At 40.5% G+C, this 27,081-nt stretch overlaps 1 protein-coding gene across 4 annotated transcripts in view; it reads right to left on the bottom strand.

The window, feature by feature from the left end:
- Positions 1-27,081, bottom strand: part of PROSER1 (proline and serine rich 1) — a 33,325-nt gene that overhangs the window by 5,331 nt on the left and 913 nt on the right. For 2 of the 4 annotated variants that reach the window (XM_002721091.6, XM_089303680.1), the window contains 9 exons: positions 24,313-24,378; positions 22,548-22,616; positions 18,644-18,738; positions 17,574-17,667; positions 15,680-15,790; positions 14,392-14,475; positions 11,680-11,758; positions 11,002-11,097; positions 3,855-3,899 (listed from right to left, as the gene is read on the bottom strand). In XM_002721091.6, coding sequence (XP_002721137.3) covers positions 3,855-3,899; positions 11,002-11,097; positions 11,680-11,758; positions 14,392-14,475; positions 15,680-15,790; positions 17,574-17,667; positions 18,644-18,738; positions 22,548-22,616; positions 24,313-24,378 — 739 coding nt within the window. Of the gene's footprint in view, positions 1-3,854; positions 3,900-11,001; positions 11,098-11,679; positions 11,759-14,391; positions 14,476-15,679; positions 15,791-17,573; positions 17,771-18,643; positions 18,739-22,547; positions 22,617-24,312; positions 24,379-27,081 lie in introns of all 4 variants that reach the window. The other 2 variants (XM_089303681.1, XM_089303679.1) reach the window with 2 other exon arrangements.

The following is a 27,081-nucleotide window of genomic DNA, read 5'->3' as shown; positions in this document are numbered from 1 at the left end:
CCAGCCTGGCTTTGGGGCCATCTCTCTGTCTCTCCTCTTTCTCTCTGTTATTATGACTTCCAAATAAAATAAATACATATTTTTTTTTAAAAAAGGGCAGCTAACAATATCTAAATTGCTGAATTCCATTCCCTAAACTTTGTTCCATCAGATCTAGGTGCTGCTCACAACAGCCCTTGAGAAACAAAGCCTTGAGAAGCTCATAAAAACACTTTCATGTTTTCCCACTTTCTTAAAATTCCAAGAAATTATTTTAGCTGTGAATAGTGCCGATGTGCTGCTCTCCCCCGAATCCCCTCAAACCATGTACTTAAGGAAGAGTCACAAGTCAGGGCTCCTGAAGAGCTTTCAGGACATGACTCTCCTTCCAGGAGCTTACAAGGCCTTCTAGGATTCACACCCATCTCACCAAGACTGCCCGTTGCCACTTGGTGGGCTGAACTTAATACTCCAAATTATTAATTTGTGCAGTTTTTCCCTATGCATTTGATCTTACTGACCACTCTATACCACATTAACCTACGTGGCTTCTCTTATACATGGAATTCAGGTTTGGAATCTTAGTATATTGAGCACAGATCACAGCACCTGTGTACTTAATAAAGTGCTGGCTGTACTGGCTTCATCATGATTGACTCAAACGACACTTCCCAAACCTCATCAGGGACTCATTCTCAACATTATTTTGAGTTTGCTATAGTATTTTTATTCTGATAAGCTTTACAAATTATTACTGCAAGCCGTTTGGGAGGATTTGGTTTCCTCTATGAATGAATTCAATGACTCATCTACCCAAAATGATCTTGCCGGTGCAAATGGAAAGCAAGACATGGGTAGCTAAAGTTATAACCGTAACTATCATCCTACACTGTACTTGGACCAAACTGCTTCAGTTGTAATCAGAGAATGTTCCCTATGTAATGAAAATCAACTGAAAGACAATTTCATGGACTAAAACAGACATTTTAAAATCCATGCATAATTAGAATTCTTGACATACTGCAGTCAATGACATAATGCACTATTAAGTGTGGGGGGAACCAGGGAAAAACTAGAGATAAAAAAAACATACAAATAATTAATTTGTGTAAAGTGAAGGCAAAAGAATGCCATATTGGGTTAAACATATTTTGCTATTGTTTTAAGAAAAAAATATGGCAGGAAAGTTGACAAAGAATAATTTATAAATACATAAACTGCAAATTCAAAAGTAAAAAAATTAAGTCTATACCACATTCATGTTGTAAGCAGTAATTTAAAGAAAACAAGACAGCTATTGTTTTAAATTTAGACTACCTATGACAATGAATGTATACTTTTTAAAATTTGTTTTGTAAAAATTAGAGGCATAAGGAATATATACCTAATTTTGTGCTGTAAATAATATGCCAAAAATATGTTGAGTCCACAGTGGTTAGGGAGTTGAGAATTCACTATCCTATTAACTACAATTTCAAGAGAGTTTAGTGACAAATAGCAAGGTAAAACCAAGGTATCCTAGAGTGTTCTTTCAATAGCAACCTTTGTTGACAATCTTTCCTATAGTAAAGCAAAAGCTACGCCCTTATCTCTCATAGTGCCTGCAGTTAAAAATGGAACAGAATAAAAACAAACTAAAAAACTCAACCATGTACCATGATAAGCATCCCTTTGCTGTCATCTAATTTTGTTATTAACCATATAACGTAAACAGTCCACATCCCCATTTCATTTTTTCTCACATTGGCCCATGAGACCTCCATTTTCAGGATGGGTAAACTGAGGCTTGTGTTGCCAAGATGTCTAAAACATGAAGCATCGGGGCACCGGATTCTTTCCCGGTTGCCCCTCTTCCAGGCCAGCTCTCTGCTGTGGCCCAGGAAGGCAGTGGAGGATGGCCCAAGTGCTTGGGCCCTGCATCCCATGGGAGACCGGGAGAAGCACATGGCTCCTGCCTTCGGATCAGCGCGGTGCGCTGGCCGCAGCGCGCCAGCCATGGCGGCCATTGGAGGGTAAACCAACGGCAAAGGAAGACCTTTCTCTCTGTCTCTCTCTCTCACTATCCACTCTGCCTGTCAAAAAAAAAAAACAAAATACAAAAAAAAACCATGAAGCAGCTATTAAGAGGTGGGGTGGCTGGCATCGTGGCTCACTAGGCTAATCCTCCGCCTGCGGCGCCAGCACCCCAGGTTCTAGTCCCAGTTGGGGTGCTGGATTTTATCCCAGTTGCTCTTCTTCCAGTCCAGCTCTCTGCTGTGGCCCAGGAAGGCAGTGGAAGATGGCCCAAGTGCTTGGGCCCTGCACCCGCATGGGAGACCAGGAGGAAGCACCTGGCTCCTGGCTTCGGACTGGGGCAACGCGCCGGCCATGGCAGCCATTTGGGGGGTGAACCAACGGAAAAGGAATATCTTTCTTTCTGTTTCTGTCTAACTCTGCCTGTCAAAAAAAAAAAAAAAAGAGGTGGGGCCATGACTGGACCCCAAGTCTGTCAGGTATGTTCTTAACCACTTTCTTAGTGTGTCTTTCACAGTATTTCTTAATAATGCTTCAAAAGGGGGGGGGGGGGGCGATGTTCACCATGTTAAAATAACAGCATAGGAAAATACAGTATGCTGTTTCTACCAATGGTGCTTATGCCAAGTAACCTGGTTACTGCCTTCAAAAATCAGATTTATTGATGAAGCTGAGGTTTCTTTAATTTCTTTCTATAGAAGGAAAGTTAAGATTATCTGCTTATGGTCACAAAGCCAGGTGGTATCAGAGGCAGAATAACAGGATAGCCTGACAACTCACTTGCAGTTCTCTCTACCCCACAAGGCCACTTCCTTTGGAAACCACCAGCCCCAAAGTCCCACAGGGCACCATTTCTGGGGAGTGGGATTCATCCACTGAAACTCCCGATCACGCTCCATAACAGTTACATTCATGTGTACCTCTGCTGCGCAACAGCTAATGCCAGTTTGTCTCACATCAGACAGCATCTCCTTCCTCACCCACCTAAGCCCAAGGAAGGGAAGACTATGACACCTGGTGCTGCTGCCATCTGCAGGCCACATTTCACCTTCACTTTCATTTTCTGCTTTGGTGTCCTTTACTCGTTTCTATTTTAAGTTATACCTAATAATACTTATTGAAATAATTACATCTAAGCACAGAAATGGACATAGCATTTGTCAAAAAGGCTTTTATCAGCCTGTGTATTTTACTGAAAAAGAAATGAGGCTTCTAAATCAGAGTGTAAAGTGAACATGGATATAAAGCCACACAGCACTTAGATTCCATCACAAGTTTTACAAGTAGCATATAAAGTACTAAGATAATTTTAACTTAGTTAATATTGTGGTTTCATGTTGTGTGAATAAAATGTATCACTCTAGCACTTATTAATTAATTACACACATTAACCAGGAACTTTTTTTTTTTTTTTTTTTTTTTTTTGACAGGCAGAGTGGATAGTGAGAGAGAGAGAGACAGAGAGAAAGGTCTTCCTTTTGCGGCTGGTTCACCCTCCAATGGCCGCCACAGCCGGCGCGCTGCGGCTGGCGCACCGCGCCGATCTGATGGCAGGAGCCAGGTACTTCTCCTGGTCTCCCATGGGGTGCAGGGCCCAAGGACTTGGGCCATCCTCCACTGCACTCCCTGGCCACAGCAGAGAGCTGGCCTGGAAGAGGGGCAACCGGGATAGAATCTGGCGCCCCGACCGGGACTAGAACCCGGTGTGCCGGCGCTGCAAGGTGGAGGATTAGCCTAGTGAGCCACGGCGCCGGCACTTCTAAAACATAAAGACTCCAAACATACAAACAAATTAAACTCAATAAATAACAGAATACACAACCACAAGACTTCAGATATCTCCACATCAAATTAGTACTTACTTTGATTCTGTGTAGGTTTTGACTGATTAGAAAGGTCTTCATTTTCTATAAAAAAAAAAAAAAACAACAACAACACTGATTTCATGTTTTAATCAAATTACTATCGTAACAGTAAGAGACTGGGTTCAAGCAAAGAAAAATGCAAAATATAAATGAGTACATGCATATTACATGAGGAAATATGGTGCATATGGAAAAGAAAAGAAATAAATAAAAACCCTAACTATATGAAAATGGAGAGGATTACAAAGAATTTCTCTTTCCCTCCAACCCTATACATCTTCTTATCCTGTCAGGTTTTAAATAAACACTGTTATTTTACAAACATCCTTGGAACACTTTCTGGAGGGATGCTGGCCTCAGTGTGCCTTCTAAGAGAAAGGGCAGCCCGTGGCTGGACTGCAGCGAGGAAACACACCTGGCTGAGCCAACTGCCAGCCACCCTGGGTACTACTGCCACAGGACTGGGAAGACTGCGAAGTGGGAGGTGGCTGCTTGGGGAAAAAGTACAGAATCCGCTGCCATCTGAGTGGCTGGTGGATCACCCAAACCAGCACAGCAGAACCGCATGGCGCACTTGCTGCGCTCAGTTCTGGGGGAGTCTCTGCTCGGAGCTGTCGTGGAGAACCGCTTTAGGAATGGCTGATGTGAAGCCTATGACACTGGCAATGGGAAGCACCCACTCTCCACTCCCACAGGGAAAGCGACTGTCCTGCCGGCCCACCAGCCAAGGACACAAAGGGGAAACAGCACTGTCACAGGACAAGAAGCGGCAGAGGGAACCATAAAGCCTGACACGGGGATGAAAGGAAGGCTGCAGCTTGCTGAAGGAATTTGCTTGCTTGACCAGGTGACAACAAATAACCATCAGAACAATAAAAATTCAATTAAAGAGAACAAGAACTTTTAAAACCTGTAATGCAAATTAAGAACACAGACACATTACTGTGGAGAAAGAACAAAGATGGCAAAGATTTTACATATAAAAATCTAATACCAAATTAATATTGCAAAGAGTGGGAAAGATTAAAAATAACACTACTAAGTACTAAACTCCTAAACTGAAAACAAGAAAAAGACAAATCCCACATAAAATGCCAAAAATACACACACACACACATTTAACTAAGAAAGGAGGAAGGAAAGATGGTAGGGAAAGAAGGGTCAAAAACAAAAGGAGGCTACAATAGGAAATCTAACCAACCTGAAATACCAGTGTCAGAAAGGGATGGATGAAAACAAAAAAGCAACAGTTAAAGGAATAAAAGCTACAATGTTTTTCCTAAGCTTTCAAGACTTGAATTTTCAGATCCAAAGAGTTTACAGGGACCCAGGAGAAATTAATGACAAGATACACATCTAGACATCCTGGTGAAATTTCTGAAATCCAAAGCTAAATATTTTCTTCATAAGCTTACAGGAAGGAATCAAGTTTCCAATAAAGAAAGGAAAATTAGCTGAAATTGAGTTTCCTAAGCCTCAATTCTACACATGGGTCCTTTCTTAAGATATTTATTTAAAGATATTTTCTAGCAAAGAAAATTAGAATGAACATATTCAGACTAGACAATCAAAGAACATAAGAAAATGTAATAAACCAGAGTTAATTTTAAAGGATAACTAAACATCAGAAGCAAAAATGTAAAATATTTTAACAAAACACCTAGATTGATGAAAGTAAGAAAGTTTCAAAGTAAAACTGTATAGTACAGTTCTTTATTCAACAATAATTGGTTTTTAATTCAACAATAATCATTAAGAATTTGCAGGAAATCACTAGCAATATTAATTATAAAATTTCTAAGTCTCAATTTGGTTAAGGAGAAAATCATTTTTTAAAAAATAAAATGGCGGCCGGCGCCGCGGCTCACTAGGCTAATCCTCCACCTAGCGGCGCCGGCACACCGGGTTCTAGTCCCGGTCGGGGTGCCGGATTCTTTCCCGGTTGCCCCTCTTCCAGGCCAGCCCTCTGCTGTGGCCAGGGAGTGCAGTGGAGGATGGCCCAGGTGCTTGGGCCCTGCACCACATGGGAGACCAGGAAAAGCACCTGGCTCCTGGCTCCTGCCGTCGGATCAGTGCGGTGCGCTGGCCGCAGCACGCCGGCTGTGGCGGCCATTGGAAGGTGAACCAACGGCAAAAGGAAGACCTTTCTCTCTGTCTCTCTCTCTCACTGTCCACTCTGCCTGTCAAAAAATAAATAAATAAATAAAATAAAATGGCATTTGACCAATCCATTAAAGCAAAAGTAAGAAAAATGGAAAACTGCTATAAGCCCACAGTATAAGTACTTGTAATGAATATAAAAACAAATGGAGGCCGGCGCCGCGGCTCACTAGGCTAATCCTGCACCTTGTGGCGCTGGCACACCGGGTTCTAGTCCCGGTTGGGGAGCCGGATTCTGTCCCGGTTGCCCCTCTTCCAGGCCAGCTCTCTACTGTGGCCAGGGAGTGCAGTGGAGGATGGCCCAAGTCCTTGGGCCCTGCATTCCATGGGAGACCAGGATAAGTACCTGGCTCCTGCCATCGGATCACCGTGGTATGCCAGCTGCAGCGTGCCAGCCGTGGCGGCCATTGGAGGGTGAACCAACGGCAAAGGAAGACCTTTCTCTCTGTCTCTCTCACTGTCCACTCTGTCAAAAAAAAAACAAAAACAAAAAAAAAAAAAACAAAAACAAAAAAAACAGGAAATACTAAGAACAGATGGGTAATTCTTATGATTGTTTGTAATTTTATTAAAAATACCAATGTTTTGAAAAACAGAAATTCAGCTATATATAATTTACAAACCAAACGAACCTACCAAAATAAGCCAAACTCTGAGCAAAAAACATTGAAAACAAAGGTATAGGAAAATATTTTTTGCAAGTTTAAAACAAAAAGAGTTAGGAAAATACTGAGTAATTTATTATTATTATTCAATTAAGCCTTGGAAAAAATAGTTTATGGTAAACTATAAAGCTGCTGCAATATAACTTGGGCTGATTTCTCTATATCTAGAAAACTCAGGGGACTTTAGGTAATTAGTAATAAGAATCTAGAAATTAAGCACCCATTTATAATTACAACCAAAAAAACCTCTAAAATCAGAGACAAACATGTTACAAAATGTATACACAAAAAATTTCAACAACCCTAGAATGAGATTAAAAAAACCCTCAGAAGTAAACAGTACTAACTTGACATGATATAGACAGATACATGATTTAACGATGAGACTGCCATTAAAGTATAAACTCTCAAACATTTGGCACAGCAGTTAAGACACTGCTTGGGACACTTGCATATCATAGAAGAAGGCCTGGTTCTAATCCTAGCTCCACTTCCAGTTCCATCTGGTGCACACCCTAGGATGCTGCAGGTGATGGCCAAGTTCTTGAGTCCTGTCACCCAAGTAAGAGACTGGACTGAGTTCCAGACTCGTGGCTTCAGTCTGGTGCAGCCCTTAGCTGCTGCAAGAGCATTAAGGAAGTGGACCAGCACACAAAATATCTCTGTCTGTCTTTCAAAGAAGTATTTAAAAAAATCTTTAAGAAACATTATCTCAAAAAGTCAATTCTCGGGGCCAGTGCTGTAGCGGAGCGGGTTAACGCCCTGGCCTGAAGTGCCGGCATCCCATATGGGCGCCAGTTTGAGACCCGGCTGCTCCACTTCCGATCCAGCTCTATGCTGTGGCCTGGGAAAGCAGTGGAGGATGGCCCATGTCCTTGAGCCCCTGCACCCACATGGGAGACCCGGAGGAAGCTCCTGGCTCCTGGCTCCTGGCTTTGGATTGGCACAGCTCTGATCGTTGCAGCCAGTTGGGGAGTGAACCATCAGATGGAAGACCTCTCTCTCTCTGTGTGTGTAACTCTTTCAAATAAATAAATCTTTAAAAAAAAAAGTCAACTCTCACATAATATACAAATTCAGTTTTATTTTTAATTGCATAAAATGATCTTAAGATTCAGTTAGGGGGCTGGTGTTGCAGCATAATGGGTTAAAGTGGTCACCTGCAATGCCAGCATCCCATACAGGCACTGGTTCATGTCCAGGCTGCTCCATTTCCAATGCAGCTCCTTGTTGACGTGCCTAGGAAACCAATGGAAGATGGCCCAAGTGCTCAGGCCCCTTCCACCAGTGTGAGAGACCTGAATGGAGTTCCAGTATCCTGGCTTTGGTATGGCCCAACCCCAGCTGTTGTGGCCATTTGGGGTGTGAACCAACGGATGGAAGATCTCACTCCCTCTCTGTTTCTCTCTGTAACTCTGCCTTTCAAATAAATAAATAAATAAATAATCTTTTTTATAAATCTCCAGTTAGAATACATTGCCTTTTTTTTTTTTAAGATTTATTTATTTATTTGAAAGGCAGAGTTACAGAGAGGCAGAGGCAGAGAGAGAGAAGTCTTCCATCCACTGGGTCACTCCCCAAATGGTCGCAATGGCCGGAGATGGGCCAATCCGAAGCCAAGAGCTTCTTCTAGGTCTACCATTCAGGTCCAGGAGCCCAAACACATGGGCCATTTTCTGCTTTCCCAGGCCATAGCAGAGAGCTGGACTGGATATGGAGCAGCCAGACTTGAACTGGTGCCCATATAGGATGTCAGCACTGCAGGTGGCAGCTGTACCCAGTATGTCACAGTGCCTGCCCCAGAAGAACACATTTCTAAAAACAGAGAAGAAAAACATGAAAATAAATGAAAGAGAGCTAAGAAGAATAATAAAATATAAGAAGTGAAGCTTTCCTCATCAAATATTAAAACATTATAAACCCACTAACCAAATCAATATGGTGGCATTCATTAAGTCAATTACACTTCTCCATACCTTGGACAAGTTTATCACTCATGGGAAATTTTTATTTTCTTCTATAGTCTGCCCATGTTTAGGTAAGTGGCTCAAGGCTACCCAAGTGGAGCCTTTCAGTCATTAAAAAGTAAATGGACATAGTACTATCCTCCATTTAATACACTAAATGGAGGCGATTCTTGAAAACAAGTTTCACTATTAATGTTTCATAAGTTAACAAGAGATGTACCATCTTAGGTTCTTTTTTTAAAGACAATTAAGTTCTTTTTTTTAGAGATTTATTTTTTTTTAATTTGTTTATTTGACAGGTAGAGTTACAGACACTGAGAGAGAGAGAGAGGGAGAGAGAGAGAGACAGAAAGGTCTTCCTTCTGTTGGTTCACTCCCCAAATGGCTGCTACAGCCGGAGCTATGAAGATCTGAAGCCAGGAGCTAGGAGCCTCCTCCTGATCTCCCATGTGGGTGCAGCGGCCCAAGGACTTGGGGCATCCTTCACTGCTTTCCCAGGGCCACAGCAGAGAGCTGGACTGGCAGAGGAGCAACCGGGACTAGAACCCAGCGCCCATATGGGATGCAGGCGCCACAGACATAGGATTAACCTAGTGCACCAGGGTGCCGGCCCTGACAATTAAATTTCTAAAAGAAGGGGGAGGAAGGAAGGGAAAAGAGGAAGGAAAAAAAAAAGCGAAATCACCTTCGAGAATCTATACCATTGAACAGCCCTTGTCTATACTGTTGAGGAACAGTTCTCTCAGTTTTTTATTTCATTTTTTTTCTTTCTTTCTGTTTCTTTTTCTTTCTGGGGCTAAACAGGAGAGGGAGGGGGAAGAGAGGAAGTGGGTGGGAGGGAGGGTTCAATGGGAAGAATTCATATGTTCCTAATATTGTATTTACAAGATACATATAAATGAAAAAATAAAAATTTAAAATAAAAAGTGAATGGAGGACAGGCATTTGGCCTAGCGGTTAAGATGCCAGTATCCCATGTCAGAGTGCCTGGATTTGATTCTTGGTTCTGGCCTTCAATTCCAGTTTCCAGCCAATGAAACACTGGAAGGAAACAGCTGATAGCTAAACTGGATGGATCCCTGCCACTGTGTGGGAGACCTGGTCTGGCTGCCTAGCTCCTGGCTCTGGCTCCAGTCCAGTCCCTGACACTGCAAGCATTTAGGGGGTGAACCAGCAGGTAGGAGCCCCATCTGTCTCCCCATCCAAAACCAACCAACCAACCTGGATGGAGAGATAATCGTGCCAACTGGGACTGGAACTCGGGCTACAGCAGGCTGTATTCCAGCTCCTTCCCTGACTCTGCCAGGCCCAGGATGCCCTGACCATACCCTTCACAAGGTCTTACTCTTCCAATTTGCATGAAATTAACTATCTTTGGGTAGAGTATACTTTGTTACCCCACTGCCAACCCCAAACATATTCATGAATGAATTCCAGTTTCTTTCTCAATGGCCCCTTTGCCGAGTCAGACAGGTGTGTGCCCTACTCTCAGTAAAGGTCTGGAGGTAGACAGTGTCATGGCTCTCTTCAATCTGGCAGTTAATGGACAGTCAGAAGCTCTGATCCCTTTGAGTTCTTAATATGGAGATTCTATTGTTTCCAAAACCTATTTGCAATAGGATTCACCTGGAGATCATTAAAAAAATACAGATGACAGCGCCTTGTATCTATATACTCAAAAGCTCTAACAAATGTCCCAGGTGTTCCAAGTTACAGGAAAAAAAAAAAACTTGTCACTGTGCCATTCCTCACAAAACAACTCATTGCTGGTCTGTTCTTACCTGTTTCTTCAACTCAGTTCAACAACCTCTAGCAGTCCTGCATGCAAATAGTTCCCACAGATTTTCATGGGACTGGTTTTGGTGCCCCTCTTATGAGTTTCTGGAGCTCCTGCACTCTCACAACACTTATCCTTCTATCTTATCTCTCAGAACTCAGGATGCCACACCACAATTCCACAGACTTCATTATGAAAAAATGTACAGTTCAGAGCCAGTGAAGAAGAAAGTATTGAAATTGTCTTGTCTTCCTTTGTCTGTATTTTTTACTGGGCTGTAAACCCTGCAAATAGGACTCTTCATTCACCTTTGTATCCCCTGCACAGAGCATGGTAGGGTTCTCTAATATTCGTTGACTACATTACTGAAAGATACCATTAAAGAGTTACCCAGCGTTACAAAAGAGGAAACAAAATCCTGTCGAGATTATGGTATCAAGGTCACCAAATATTCACATGCAAAACCTGGGGGGTTCCCTGTTAGGACATGCCATGCCAAAGAACAGTCTCCTCTGGTGTACATTTGGGTATGAGTAAGTCACTTAAGTTGAGCATCCACAAAAACATGACTTTACCTGTTCCTACTGGATTAGGAGTATATGGAGGTGGAGGAGGTACTCCTGGAGCTATGACATTGGCCAATGGTACCAGACCTGCATTGTTGAAAGCACCTAAAATACAAATGTAATACAAAAACATAATATCACTTTGTGGCCAGGTTCTCAAACAGAATTAACTCAGTTTTCCAACTTGTTTTTAAAACTTACACTTGCATTTTACATGAAGGTTTGGTCTAGAGAAAATGGAAAGCAAATGAGACCACTGAAGATTCCCACTTCCTACTACACGCTCACTCCAAGCAGAAGCTCCCTGAAGGGCAAGGCAGGCAGAACTTGCCAGAACTATTTGTCCTTTCTGTCAAGCATACGTACTTGACTTTCTAAAGTTAAATGCATTAATGATACCGCTGGACAGCAACTACCAGGAAAGGGATTCAAAGGGTTTTCCAAAGTGAAAACCCATCTTAATAAAGAATGATTAAAACTAATCTGCCATTAACTTATCAATACTAAAAAAACTGCCTGGTGCAGTATCATCAGCTAGGACACTAGTAGCTGACTACTGGCAAAATTAAACTCCTAGCAGCAACTCACACATGCTGCTGGACACAGAGACCAGGACTTAGTTTCAATTCAACAAATAAATACACAACAAAGGAGAAAAACAAGTAAAAAAATAAAAGATCTCCTTACTTGGTGCAATAGTTGCATGTGGCCGGCATGGAGGTATTGGATAAGGAACAGGTTTATGCGGATTGTATGTTGAAGGAGGCTAGATAAGGAGAGAGAGTAAAAGAGTTAAAAGATAAAAGAAAATTATGTAAGCAGTCTACTGGCAAACAAAGTACATCTTGTCTAAAAATGCCACAGTGTTATCAAATACTGCTAGACTAAGACAGGGTTCAAATGAAGAAAATTTTGTTGCTTTAAATAAGCTTGTTTCCTAATAGAGTCCAAAGGTGGATCCTGTCAAAAATGTCTGGATTTATTTATTTATTTATTTATTTTTAATGATTTATTTATTTATTTGAAAGGCAGAGTTACAGAGGCAGAAACAAGAGAGAGAAAGAGGTCTTCCATCCGCTGGTTTACTTCCCAAGTGGCCAACAATGGGAACTGGGCTGATTCGAAGCCAGGAGCCTGGAGCTCCTTCTAGGTCTCCTACATGGGTGCAGGGGCTCAAGGATTTGGGCCATCTTCCACTTTCTTCCAGGCCATAGCAGAGAGCTGGAGCAGCTGGGACTCAAACCGGTGCCCATATGGCATGTTGGCTCTACCGATGGCAGCTTTACCCATTACGCACAGCACCAGCCTCTGGATGTATTTACTTTTAATTTCAGTACCAGATCATCTCTAATCAATGGTCAGACTTTATCTCAAATAGTACACACCTTTCTACTAGACCCAGTCTAGGTTAAGCTAAAAAATTCCTATCTTCTATGTATCTAAGACAAGAAATACTCCAGGTTTTGGAATCTCGGATACTCAAGAATTCTCAATGGCCACATCCCCTAAACTCCTTAGGAATTCATTCTGTCATTCCCACCCTCATTTCTCCCTTTGAGAGACAAAGACCTGCTTGCTTTAGCTTTCAGTACTTTGACAACACTGTAGAAACTAGACTGGAATTAGGAATTCAATACTGTAGTTTTAGTTCTTTTGTGTTTTTAATCCACAAATAGGTAAGAAAGAGAATTAATTAATCTCTAGAAACTGGAAGAATCACAAGTTAAGCCAAATGCTGTACCTTTACCTAAAGAAAGCCAGAGAAGGTGTGAGAAAGGAGAGAAAGGAACGCACTTTTTGGGGTGAGAAGGGATCCACAACCTTTCTAGCTCTTATGATGGTGGTCACTCCTGCAGCACTAGCCCTATGCAAGGACTATGATCTGAGAGTGTTTCGCCACAGACAGCTGCCCCGGGAATCCCTGCCCTGTGGATAGGCTGGCTGCAAAGTAGCAGTGTGTAGGCCACAAGGACTTCACTGTGATAATCCTTCAACACATACGGCTGTGTTCCGTCCAGTTCACATTCCAATCAATATAATCATTCCCCCTGAAAGTACTCTCAACCTCCTAGATCCGTTCTTCTTTCACTATTAAGAATTTGGGGCCGGTGCCATGGCTTACTAGGCTAATCCTCTGCCTGCGGTGCTGGCACACTGGGTTCTAGTCCTGGTCGGGACGCCAGATTCTGTCCTGGTTGCTTTTCTTCCAGTCCAGCTCTCTGCTATGGCCCGGGAGGGCAGTGGAGGATGGCCCAAGTCCTTGGGCCCTGCGCCCACATGGGAGACCAGGAGAAGCACCTGGCTCCTGGTTTTGGATCAACGTGGTGCACCGGCCGCAGTGGCCATTGCAGGGTGAACCAACGGAAAAAGGAAGACCTTTCTTTCTCTCTCACTCTGCCTGTCGAAAAAAAAAAAAAAAAAAAAAAGAATTTGGGCAAATCACACCTTCGCTACAGCAAACTCTCCTCACTCTATACTTGCAACTGAAAAGCTCATTGTGGCTAAAGGGATAAAAGTTTTTGACTGGTATCCCTTTATTCATTTATTTAAAGCTTTGGAGGGTCATTTTTATTTATTTTCTTATTTATTTGACAGATGGAAAGACATTCAGGCACAAAGAGGACCCAGTTCACCAGTTCACTCTGCAAATGCTCATAAAGGACAGAAATTGGGAATCCATCCCATGTCTCCCACTTGGGTGGTGAGGACACAACTACTTGAGCCATCACTTGCTGCCATCACTTGCTGCCTCCCAGGGTCTGCACAGCAAGAAGCTAGATCAGAAGTGCAGTCAGCATTATAAACCAGATATTCCTATATGAGGTGTGGCTGTCTCAGGTGAGATCTTAACTGCTAAGCCAAATGCTTGCCTTGGTTTCATTTTAAAATGCTTACCCTCAAAAGGGCCCTTAGTAGGTTAACTAGTTATACAATATTTCCCTCAACTATTCAACTACTCACCCTCCTACTCTCCAAGAATTTTTTTTTTTGACAGGTAGAGTTACAGACAGTGAGAAAGAGAAAGGTCTTCCTTCCATTGATTGACTCCCCAAATGGCTGCTACGGCTGGCGCTGAGCCGATCCGAAGCCAGGAGCCAGGTGCTTCTTCCTGGTCTCCCATGTAGGTGCAGGGACCCAACCTCTTGGGCCATCCTCCATGTCCTCCCAGGCCACCGCAGAGAGCTGGACTGGAAGAGGAGCAACCGGGACTAGAACCCAGCAGCCATATGGGATGCCGGCGCCACAGGCAGAGGATCAACCAAGTGAGCCACGGCACTGGCCCTGAGAATTTCTAATATACTTTAAACTTGGCAATAAAAATTGAACTTATGCTATGAATAAATATGAAACTACATTTTGAAGTTAAGATTTGTTTCATTATTTGTTTTCTAAACATACAGGTTTGGATGGTCCAAGAATCCGTGCAGCTATTCCTTTGCCTTCATTGGTACATTCTTCACCATCTTTTTTCAAAGGTGTACCCTATTAAAAAAGGAAGGTAAAAAAACAAAAATCAAATAAACAAACTCATTATGATACATAGATACATTTTCCTCCACAAAATAGATAAATCAGAAATAGACTTCAGTGCCACAGTGGGCATGATGCCCAAAGAATCAAAAATAATACCTGTATCATTGATGAAAATAGATGAGAAAAACAGTGCTCTTCATAAATATTAAGTGTGATCACTTATACTATGCAGGGTAAATGTGACTTCACTCAAACTGCTGTAACTGATAGACCAGAATAAGTTCAGATGACTACAGTGTCTGTCCCTAACAGTGTGTATCCCAAATGGTATACACTAGCATGGAAGCCAACTTTGAAACAGCCTCCACAGATCCCCTCCCAGAATCACTAACAGGATTTGGCAGAAATGATGGCATTGGATTTCTGTGGTTTCTACTCGCTATCTCCTGTAAGACTTGCTCTGGTGCAAGCCAGCACCATGAAGATATTTGAGTAGCACCACAAAAAGTCCTGTGGCAAGGAATAGAGGCCCCCTGCCAACAAGCAACACCAACCTGCCAGACATGTATGCGAGCCACCTGGAAAGTCAGCTCTGGAACTCTAATCAAGTGTTCCGGTGAACAGAACCTCATGAGAAACTCTGGACCAGAACAACCCAGCTTGGCCTCTCCCAGATTCCTAACCCACAGAAACTACATGAGCTGATGAAGGTGCATTGTTTTAATGCACTATTTGTCACACAACAATAGAAAGATAGCATTCTCTGAAAAAGTTACTTTACAAGGAAGTCCGAGGAACACTGGATGATATAAAAACGAGCTTCTTTCTTACAGGACTCCTCAGAGCATTTATTATGCAATATCATTTCCAGGAAGGAAACTGTGAGGCTGTATGAAGAACACTGAGAGCTCGATAAATGCTCCTTTGCTAAATATAAATCAGTACTTCTGAAGTACACTAAGAGACAGAATAAAACAAAATTACCCTCTCTTTGTTTGGCTGGTTCTGTAGACTTTGCACAAATAATTTTATGGAGTTTACACACGGTCTTTCAGTTAGTGGGTGAATTGATGACTTAAGTTGCTGGTATAACAAAGTTGCTTTTCTTTGTAGAAGCATTATCAACTGGCCTGTTCTTTAAACACCACTAGCTTATGCTACATTTCACACTAGTCTCGTGAATTTTCATAGATAGTCAAGAAATTGTGCTTACTGGGAAAATTCCATTTATGCGACTAGGTTTTCCTTTGGGATATGGATTTCCTGGGATGGTTCCACAAGAAGATATCATAGCATGAGGAGCTTTGCAGCCCCCCTTAAAAGCCTGTAATTAAAAAAAAAAAAAAAACAGTTAAATAGTCTGGATTTTGGGAATCCTAGCTAAAAAGCATGAATAAAAGAATAGAATCACAGCCAACCTGCTCACAAATCAACCATCATTTACTATGATGAACATGACCAAAAGCAATGTAAGTAAAACTGCTTTAAGTGGAATTATTAAAATGACACTGTTACTAATCTTGCAACTAATAAAGTCTTACAAAATTATATTACCACAGTGGGTTTTATAAATTGTGTGCAGAAACATATATTTATTATTTAACCTATTCCATTTCTCCAACCACCAAGAAACAATATAGTCCAAATCACAAACACCAAGCTTATGGTACAGGCAAGGCAAAGGGGAAACTGAAAGAGATATGGATCATTCTAAAGAAGTGTACAATTTGGAGAAGAAAACACAAACAAGGAACTCAGGACAATGAGCACCCAAAGAGCCGTGCCTTTGAGAAAGCAAGAGTTAGTAATTTTACATAATTGTGGGATAAAATAAAGGTAGGAATTTTGGTTTAGGATGTTTATTACTGCAATCCAAGACTCTAAAATGACACCTCACATAATGAATTAGTGCTTAATACATATTTATTAAGGAATAAAAAACACTGTACTAGACAAATATATCCCAATGACTCTATAATAATACCTAATTATACATAAATATATATATATAGTTATATTTTACAAGTATGTATGATATTACACATTTGGTTGCAGTTGTAACATATATTGGTTTTATAAATTCATTCCCAACAAATATAATTATTAGTTATACAATCTCAATCCTAAAATCCATCTCAATTATGGGGCATTATAAATAGTACTGGGGTGAATGCCCTTCTGCATGAGTTTGAATATTTCTACTAATTTCCTTAGAAAAAAATCCTAAAAGTAGAACTTCTAGGCCAACATGAATTTTAAGGGCTCTTCAATTTTACCTTCCAGGAAAGCTGCACTAATTTACATTGATCACAAAGCCTCCTCCACAGAACTCTCAGTCCCAGAATATTTCTGGGGAGGAAAGTGACATGAACAGAATGCATTACAAGTAAGAAAACTAGAGCAGTGATATGCATGGCACCTTAAAAAGTTTAGTTCAGGAAACCAGTGATGAAGCTCCTGAAGAAGTGTGGGCTCAGCGCTTATGTCAGCTGTAAAAATGGAAGACTGAGGCAAAACTGAGGACTCTCCCTGGGCCTAGAGGAAGTTTTGAGGATTAAGTGACCTTTCAAGGCCCTGGGAGATTAATCTGCATCTTGTTCGTTCAAGCGGGTTTCTAACTATTATGCTGTTTCCAGTCATCACAATCCTAGGAAATTACAACCTTACAAGATGACAAATCGAGTTTTCTAGAGTTGAACAAGCACTGATTTTTCCCATGCTTGCAAGGTTTAAGCTAACAAACTGAAATCCCACTTTAATAGTCATCTCCTATAAATCTAATTAACATAGCTTGATAACAAAACAAATCTGAAAAGTCAGATTCCAAAGTACATAGGTTAAAGACAAAACTTGGAAGCCACAGCAAAGCTACCAACAGACCAAGACATAAATAAGCACCCCGTGAGGCACAAGCCAAGTGACCAATAAGCTTTTCCCCCTAACTAAGCTATCTCTTCCCCCCTCCAGTATTCCCTTCATCCCAGCTCCATTTTCACTTCATGGATTGCAAGCAAGTTCACCTTTGCCATATCATGTAACAGCACTCATCAGAGTTACCACTCTGAAAAATAAGCATATCATTTTCAAAGCAATCCTGAGAAAGTTACCTGTTCAAGTACTCTCTTGCACCGTTTCTTCTCAGACATATTTATCCTGAATAAATCTTCGATGGGACGAGAGTTTTGAGCATCGACAATGTTTCTACCAAGGAAATAAAATTTAGCTTTCCATTTAGAAACCTGGACATATGTACTGGAGTCTACAACTTTCATTTACTGCACAAACATATCTGAGTGAACTTTCCCTATGACACAGGGAGAAAATGTGATTATTTACTATTTTACAGTTCAATTTAAATAATATGTTTACAAAACATTATAAACAACTGAAGTTTAACTATCTGATTACTGAAATGTAACAAAATAATACTTTTATAAATTATTAAAAATCTCTATTTTGAGATTTTTGGAAATAAAATATACTCTCTTGAGTGCATCTTAGGAGAGCTACAGCAACAGAACCAGCCTATCTGTTAAATGCATAAAAATCAGAGCTGATCTAAAAGTGAAATTTTGCCTTATGCTTTGATGCTGCATCTTTGTGGACATCTATAAATGTAGAAGGGATTTTAAAATGCAGCACTCTTCAATTACATACAGGAGTAGGTTCCTTCCTTTTTTCTTTGCGCTTACATACATTAGGTTTACTTATCAAATGCCCTGGTTAGGTTGCTTCCACATTCCTTATAGTATTTCAAGTTCATATACACTACTAAGTGAGTGAAATTCTTGTTTTTAAAATAGAAGGAAAAAAAGGTTCAGAAAATATAAGTAACCTGCAAATATTATCTTTCAGTAAGTAGCAGAACCTCTCACTCTTAAATCTGTCTTTACCAAATCCTAAACCTTTCAAGTTACTCAGGCAAGGCAAATTGCTGAGATGCAGAAAATCAAATTAAATAATTAATCTTGATGAGTTCCATTATTTTATAAGCAGTAACCATGTGTGTACTGACTACACTGGATATCTATTCCCTTGAAGAAATCAGAATTTGTCATTACATTTTCACAGACTATTTTATTACAGCCCTACATACTAATATTAAATGACATATTCATGAGCTAAAAGACAGAAAATTCCAAACTTTTATTTAATAAAATAAAAAAGAAATACTTACGAAGCCAACAGCTCAAGAGCAACTAGCTTGTCCTTACTGAAGGTGAAACAGTTGAGTATATTTACTACTTCTGCTGGATGAACAGCTACCATTTTCTATTAATATAAAACATAATTTTATTTTCAATATGTGAAGTTTTCATGCCAGAAATTACTCTTTTTGGAAGTACAGTTAATGCCCTTGATATAAAACATTTTAGGTGAAATATTTCACACTTTAAGAAAAAGCTACTTCCTCAAAAGCCCCAGCAACTCAAACAGAAGTTCTAAAAATATGTGAATTATATTTCTACTTTCAATGTCACCATTTTAGATGGTAGATAAATTCTATGCCCACTTTTCAAAAATCTTTCTTTGCTTATTTTTTATTTTAAAGAAAGTGAAAGAGAGACTGATCTCCCATCTGTTGGTTTACTCCCCAAAGTCTTGCAACAGCCAGCACTGGGCCAGGTTAGAACCAGGAACCCAGAAGTCCATCCAGGTCCCTCATGTGGATGGCTGAGACCTAAGTGCTTGAGCCATCATCTGATAAGTCCCAGTATGTACTAGCAGGAAGCTGGAATGGAAGCAGAGGAGCTGGGACTCAAACCAACACTCCAATACAGGATGCCAACACCAGCCCTCAAGCTCATTTTAAAATTCACTTTTCTCAGTGTGTTCCCTATAGCGTAAAATAAATTTATAAGTAATACATTGCTCAGAGAGGTCATATAAAAAGGTGATATTTATATATTTAGGAGATTAAATTGCTTGAGGTGTTAAAAATATTACATTCCTGTACAGGTGTGTCAGAGATCACTAGCATTTTCCCAAAGAGTGGTGCATGGTGCTAAATGATGTCACACAGGACAAAGCGACACAGGTATTCTAGTCTGATAGGCTAGGAAAAAATAGGGATAAACAGTTTTCCTTACTGCAAAGCTTTCTTCTTTTTTTTTTTGTTCTTTTTAATGATTTATTTATTTAAAAGGCAGAGTCAGAGGCAGACAGAGAGAGGTCCTCCAACTGTTGGTTCACTCTCCAAATGGCTGCAACGGCCGGAGCTAAGCCGATCCAAAGTCAGGAACCAGGTGCTTCTTCTGAGTCTCCCATAGGATGCAAGGGCCCAAGCACTTGGGCCATCTTTCACTGCTTTCCCAGGCCATAGCAGAGAGTCTAACTGGAAGTGGAACTAGAACCCATATGGGATGCAGGCACTGCAAGGCAGTAGCTTCACCCACTACACCACAGTGCTGGCCCCAAAGCTTTCTTTTATTTAAGAGTCACAGTAATGTACATTGTGGCAATCTAACACTCATAAAATGTTACATAATTATTTGACTAGCGTACCTTCATTTTTAGAAATCATCCAGAAGATTATTCTATGTCATAGAATTATGTTAACAGTAAAGGAAATTCAAAAGAAAAGTTAATGTAAGAAATAAGATTGGGGCCGGCGCCGCGGCTCACTAGGCTAATCCTCCACCTTGCAGCGCCGGCACACCAGGTTCTAGTCCCGGTCGGGGCGCCAGATTCTGTCCCGGTTGCCCCTCTTCCAGGCCAGCTCTCTGCTGTGGCCAGGGAGTGCAGTGGAGGATGGCCCAAGTCCTTGGGCCCTGCACCCCATGGGAGACCACGATAAGTACCTGGCTCCTGCCATTGGATCAGCACGGTGCGCCGGCCGCGGCGGCCATTGGAGGGTGAACCAATGGTAAAGGAAGAGCTTTCTCTCTGTCTCTCTCTCTCACTGTCCACTCTGCCTGTCAAAAAAATAAATAAATGAAATAAAAATAAAAAATAAAAAAAGAAATAAGATTGGTTAGCATTAACACCCAATAGTTTCTGAAACTTGGAGCAGTAGTTTTCAATGCATTTATTAATGTATCATCCAAAGAACTGATACAACTATGTACCCCTTTGCATGTTTTTAATTTGATACCCAAAGATTTTACCAGAAGTTTAAATACAAAGGTACTTCAAAAAGTCCATGGAAAATGGAATTAAAAGATGCTTATTTTGGTGCAAATATTTTGAAATCTATGCAGTTTTTTCTTAATATACATTTCATACAAATTATGAAAAAAAAAACTTTTTGTACCAAAATAAACTCATACATTAAAATTCATTTGTCCACAAGTATTTTGAAGCACCCTCATATAACTATCTGGAAGGACCTTGGAACTACTAATTTAGCGCATTTAATTCATGGAAATGTTCCTTATGCAACCTTATTGGTACAGAAGGTTGTAATTATGAAAACAATCTGTCAAATCAGATTGACTTAAAAAAGGTCAGAATTAATTTAATTCACAAGTATATTAAGTTGTCCTATGATACACTTCTCACCTCTGCATTTTAATTATAAAGAAGCAGACAGGCAAGTTGGCCTCACAGCTTTGTGAGGAGCTTGCTGTCTTGATATAATAGGGTCAACCCCTCATCAATATTTCCTATAAAAGCTGAGAGTGGGCATTTAGCCTAGCAGTTAAGATTCCTGTGTTCCACAACAGAGTGCATGGGTTTGATTCCCAACTTGGGCTCCTGACTCCAGCTTCCTGACCATGCAGACCCAGGGAGTTAGTGACGATGGCTCAAGAAACTGAGTTCACCCACATGGGGGACCTGGATTATGTTCCCAGCTCCTGGCTCCGGCTGGGCCCAAGCCTGGCCCACCCTAGGTTATGGTGGATATCTGGGAAATGAACCAGCACACGGGGGCCCTGTCTGGTTCTCAAATGAATAAAAATTTTGAAAACATGTATTTCTTAGAGAAGCTCTCTTTGCTTTGCTCTCCCTCTCTCAGGAGCAAAGCATTGTCTCTTTGAAAGGTGGAGAAAGATTTCCACCCCAGAGAACTGAAAGGTAACTCTTTTGTGAAGAAAAAAAGAAATCGTTAAAGAGAAGGTGAGAAAGAAGTACTAACAGACCCAAATACCTTCTTAGGCATTTCAGGAAGTCAAAGATCTTTCTCCGATTCCACTAAAGCCAACCACACCTAATACTTGGAATATTTTCCTCTACAGTCAGATATCCAATTTGATCTAGGTTCTAGTGCAGAGCCATACAACACAGTAGCCACTAGGCACTGGAGCCTATTTAAATTAATTACATTTAGTCCTGCACTCCACAACAATGGACCACATATATGACTGGGGTCTCATGATGATATTGCCTAGTGACAACCTAGCCTTCTGATTCACAGGATGTTCGCATAAGGATGAAAATGCAGAACAATACACTTCTCAGAATATATCACCATTATTAAGCAACGTATGCTCCTAAATAAAACTAGTTCCTTGGAGCCTGCATTATGGCATAGCAGGTTAGGCTGCCACTTCAATGTCGGCATCCCATATGGGCGCAGGTTCGTGTCCCGGCTACTCCACTTCCAATCCAGCTCCCTGATAATGCACATGGAAAAGCAGAAGATGGCCCAAGTGCTTGGGCCACTACACCCACATGGGAGACTCAGATGAAGCTCCTGGCTCCTGGCTCCTGGCTCTGGCCTAGCTCAGTCTAGCCATTTGGGGAATAAAACAGCAGAGGGATGATCTCTCTCTGCCTCTCCTTGTAACTCTGCCTTTCAAATAAATAAATAAATCTAAAAAAAGAAAAAAAAAAACAATAGAAGCATAAAAACACTGGAGGATTCCAATCTTTTATTTTGCTTGTCAATCCATATTTTCCTCCTCCAATTTGCCCACCAGGATGCTGTGGTGTACAATTTAATAGTATAGTATATACAATTTATATTTATATTTTGGAAAGTTTTGCTTTTCAACATAGCTACTGAATAATCAAAGTACAATAAAATTTAGGATTTGCTTTTCTGATGGACAAAAATTACAACTTGAGATAATTATCGAAAACTGGGGGAATTAAAAATACTTAAAACTCTATATTCTAAGGAAAGTTAAGTTACTTACATGCTGTAATGCCTTCATTGCCTTCAACTGAGGCTCAGCCCAGGAAAAATATCTCAGTAAATCAACCACCTGAAAGCAAAGACTAACTTAGCTCTAATGACAGGGTGTTTGCAAACATTTCTCTAGGATTTATTTCAGTACTTGGAATTCTGTGCAACCGGGGCCCAGCTAATCAGTGTCACACTAGACTCTAAACATGCTAAAAGAACAGCCATACATGGCTATACACATTTAAATCACTTAAAATCCAATAAAATTTTAAAAATTCAGTTCCTTAATGGCACAAGCCATGCTTCAAGTATTCAACAGCCACATGAGGCAATAGCTTCCACAACAGACAGTGCAGAGAACACTTTCAACTTCACAGAAAGGTCTGTTGGACAGCACTGGTCTACAAAACAAAAAATTTACAAAACAGGAAAAAGTTTCCTAATTTAAAAAAAAAGGAACATTAAAAAGTATGTGAAAGAGTTAAATGTCAGCTTAGGAATACAGAGAAATTTGGTGAATGGGACAGTTTTAAAATATTAATGAAGAACTGATACAGCTTTAATCAACCACAGGGTATGAGGGTGTGGTTTAACACAGGTCCGCTAACTTCCACCCTTTCACGTGAAACTGGAAGGCATGATATACCCAAGCTGCATTCCCTAAACATGTAAGAATTGCCATGAATTGCCACAGCAGCTTCTGACCAGTGCACTGTTTTGAGTTTAGATACTCAGGCTCTCCAACTCTTACTATCAGCAGCAAACTTCCAAGGAATGAGGGAGACAGCGTGATGCAGGTGGCGAGAGGCGAGCAGGGAGGGTGCCAAGCCCAAACCCCTAAGTCTCTACATGATCACTCTACACTGATCCTATGTCTCCAAGTACACTCCACAAAGAAAAGCATAAAAAATTTCTTGGGATGGGAGGCACCATAAATCCTGACTTAATTAAGTATTTTACTGTGAGTTCCTGCAAATGTGGTAATGTTTAAATTATTCTGTAAAGCAAGGTTGGAGGAGCTAACTGGCGTGAAATAAAGAAATAATACCAAACACGCATCGTTTATAAAAATGAGTATTTTTCAAAAACTTTTGAAAACACTTTGTAATGTACAGATTTCATATATTTTTGCCCCCAAATCAATTATCGTTTAATTCTATTTTCACAAGCATTTTGAACTTAATATTTATGTGTACATGTTGTGTATGTGTGTGTATATATGTGTATATTTGTGCATATGTGTGTATAAATTTTTTTTAAGTTTTGAAAAGCTTTGAATCAAAGTTTCACTACAGTATTATGCTTAAGGCATTATTCTTGTTTTAAACAACTTATTAGACATCATATGCTTTTTTCTTAGTTCTTTAATTTTTATTTAGGGGATTCATCAAATATATTTCATTATTCACATTTTCTTTTACATTATGTACTGAATTTTGCAATCACTATCTTATAAAATTTTACATATTTGAGTAAGTTTCCTATTAAAAGTTCAAAAAATGTTGGTATAGTGGACAGAAAGAAAAACACTTTAAATGTTTTGACACTAGATTTGAAAATCACGTTAGAATATGCTATTGTGGTGAATTTGTGCTGTTTTATAAAATGCTCCTGAATTATAAATTCTGTAAAACTTTCTCCCAAAGCTGAAAGCTTCTTAAGTTCTTGAATAAAGACAGCAAAAAGTAAAAGCAATCCTGAATTTAACCAGCAGGTCAGCATTAAGCAGAACACTGATATAAAAGAAAATCCTTGTTGAAAAATATGAGGAATACCTGTTCACTAGAGAAGTATCCATGCACATATTCAATTGCTTTTAATTTGTACTCCGTCAAAACAGCCTGAAAAGATACAGAAACACAGCGTTAACATATGGGAGCAGCACGGTAACATGCATACATCATCAGAACGGTAGAAGCCACTCAACAATATGGCCTCCTTTAGCCCTGCCTTGCAGAAGGCTGCTAAGGTCAGCATAGTGACACGACATTTTACCTTTCCAGGGTCCCACTGTAACACAAATGAGTTAAGAGCACATCTTGGGCCTCCCTACTCTCTCCTAAAAAGAAAACGAATAAAATGGAAACTGATAGCATTCAACATCAGTAGAGAGTACATATAGAATTCCTGTGAATGTAGTTAAGAGTTTTGAAATACAGCAGGTCCAACCAAATTGTCACTGTTAACATCAAATGTATGGGACATCAATCATGACTTACTTGCTGAGCACCTGTTATGCACTCTGATAAAGGAACAAGAATACACAATGTCGAGTAGAGATTCTCAGTGCTTGTTCCGGGATACAAGAACCCCGAAGCATGAGGGTCCTAAATTGTCTGCATCTGCCATTGGCTGGCAGCCTTTGAGAAGCATTTTAATTACCCTGAAAGTTTCCTCACCCATTAGAGGGAACTTCATTCACTACCCATCTCAAAGAGTTACAGGGAGCGTAACAACAGCCAACATCAGATCTGACACACAACAGGTAGTCACTAAATGGAATCCATCAAAAGTAGGGTCACAGAGAAGTTCACAGTCTTGATACAGCACTATCAAGGCCAACAGTAATCACACATGCTCCCTCTGCAAATATTTGCTGAATGTAGCTATCAGAACTTGACAAACACTAACCATGAAAAATCAGTGCATCTCTTTGCTTTAACTACAAAACAATTATATTTGTGCTTCTCATATATACGATTATACTAGGAAAAAATACCAGAGAAGTAAAAACTTCCAGGGTGCTCAACAGCTTAGCTTTCACAGATGAAGTGTGGGTGGATAATGTACTCTTATGAGTTTGATTACCATTTATCATTACTGATCAGTCAGAAGGAAGCTTCTGGATCAAATCCTGCACTGTGTTGGCACCAAGTGATGTCTCAATTATTTCAATGCCTGAGAGGCCCAGCTGTACCCCCAGGCACACCAGCACACCACAGTCTGAACACTGCTCCCCACAACTTGCCAGAGAGGTAACTTTGAGTTAACTCAGAGACTAGGAAAAAATAGGAATACAGTACCTACCTTAAGGGTTGCTAAAAGATCATATCACACAGGGAAGGTGTTTAGAACAGATTCACACAATAAGTGCCCCCTAACTCATGTAACTCAGTATCTCACTTTTGATTAACAAAGTCAACATTCCTGTCCCCTTTCCTTTCCTTTGCTTCCTGTTTTCCTAGTGTCTCCTTACAGGCCACTGCATTAAATTAACAGTCTTAACTAAAATCCAATGGTGACAATCAGGAAAAGAGATTAAAGGGACCTACATACACAAAATCTAAAAGTAATTCTTTGAAAACATAAAAAAATTCAGGGGCCAGCGCTGTGGCATAGTAGGTTAAGCCTCCACCTGCAGTGCCTGCATCTCAAATGGGCGCCAGTCCAGGATGCTCCACTTCTGATCCAGTTCCCAGCTGATGGTCTGGGAAAGCAATGGAGGCTGGCCTAAGTGCTTGGGCCCCTGCAACAGTGTGGGAGAGACCCTGAAGAAGCTCCTGGCTTTGGATCAGCCCAGTTCCAGCCGTTTCAGCCATTTAGGGAGTGAACCAGCAGTTGGAAGACTTCTCTCTCTGTCTCTCCTTCCACCTTTCTGTAACTCTGCCTCTCAAATAAACAAACACATCTTTAAAATGAAAAGTCAATAGTAACACTCATACTTAACTTATTTTTAAGGGATCAAGATGATGGAATGTTTTTAATCAATTGGTAAAGCCAACAAAAGACATACTTTGATTGCTGACCAGAAATATGGATTTAAGTTGCCATCTTATGTGTTTCATCTCTGGAAAATGTGTTATTCTAGTCATTAGTATTTACTATGTGGCATTTCTGTCAACAGAAGGGAGGGATTATGCAAACTGACACTCTATCTTCCAAATGTAGAAATCTGCTAGTCAATTCTCTCATCAGCAGTGAACAAAAATCAACTCACAAACTGACAAATTCTAAGTATACAATTAGTAAGCCACCATTGCATTTCACACTTTAATAGAACAAACTGGCTCTGCAAAAACAGATATTTGTTCAAATAAGAGCACTGTCATCAAATATGAAAAACGGAGCATCAATTTGAAAATGAAAAGAAAAATTGTTAAAAACACAGTAAAAGAGCAAGGCCAGATACAATTTTACTAATAACTTGATGAACTGAAATAACCATCAGAGCACACGGTGTCACTTCCCTTCTGGTCTGGCAAGGGTCTGACGACTATGTAAATGCAAGTAAGTAGGAATCGCCCGGAAGGCCTAGGCCAGGCACCTGGTGTCGATGCAACAATGCCAGTTCCTTTCAGTCCAAACAGGTAACATTTTTTTTTCTGTCCTTAGAGATATTGTAACACATTCCGAAAATTGTTGCAGCCTGGTTCACTCAGAGAGTTAGGATACATAACTTCCACAACACGGTTTCTCAAGTTCAGCGTTAACGTAACTTAATTTCTACTTGCAACGCGAAATGCATCCAAGAATCGAATGCCTACACTCCACGTGAAAATGCAAACCAACCTGGCAATGCGACGACCCATATCCTGTGCAATCTA

This window comes from Oryctolagus cuniculus, chromosome 9, assembly GCF_051225735.1.
Source record: "Oryctolagus cuniculus isolate XC-2025 breed Fujian yellow rabbit chromosome 9, ASM5122573v1, whole genome shotgun sequence".
Taxonomy (NCBI): Eukaryota; Metazoa; Chordata; class Mammalia; order Lagomorpha; family Leporidae; genus Oryctolagus; species Oryctolagus cuniculus.
The sequence above is the reverse complement of the archived record's forward strand: the minus strand, read 5'-3'. Positions and strand labels throughout refer to the sequence as shown.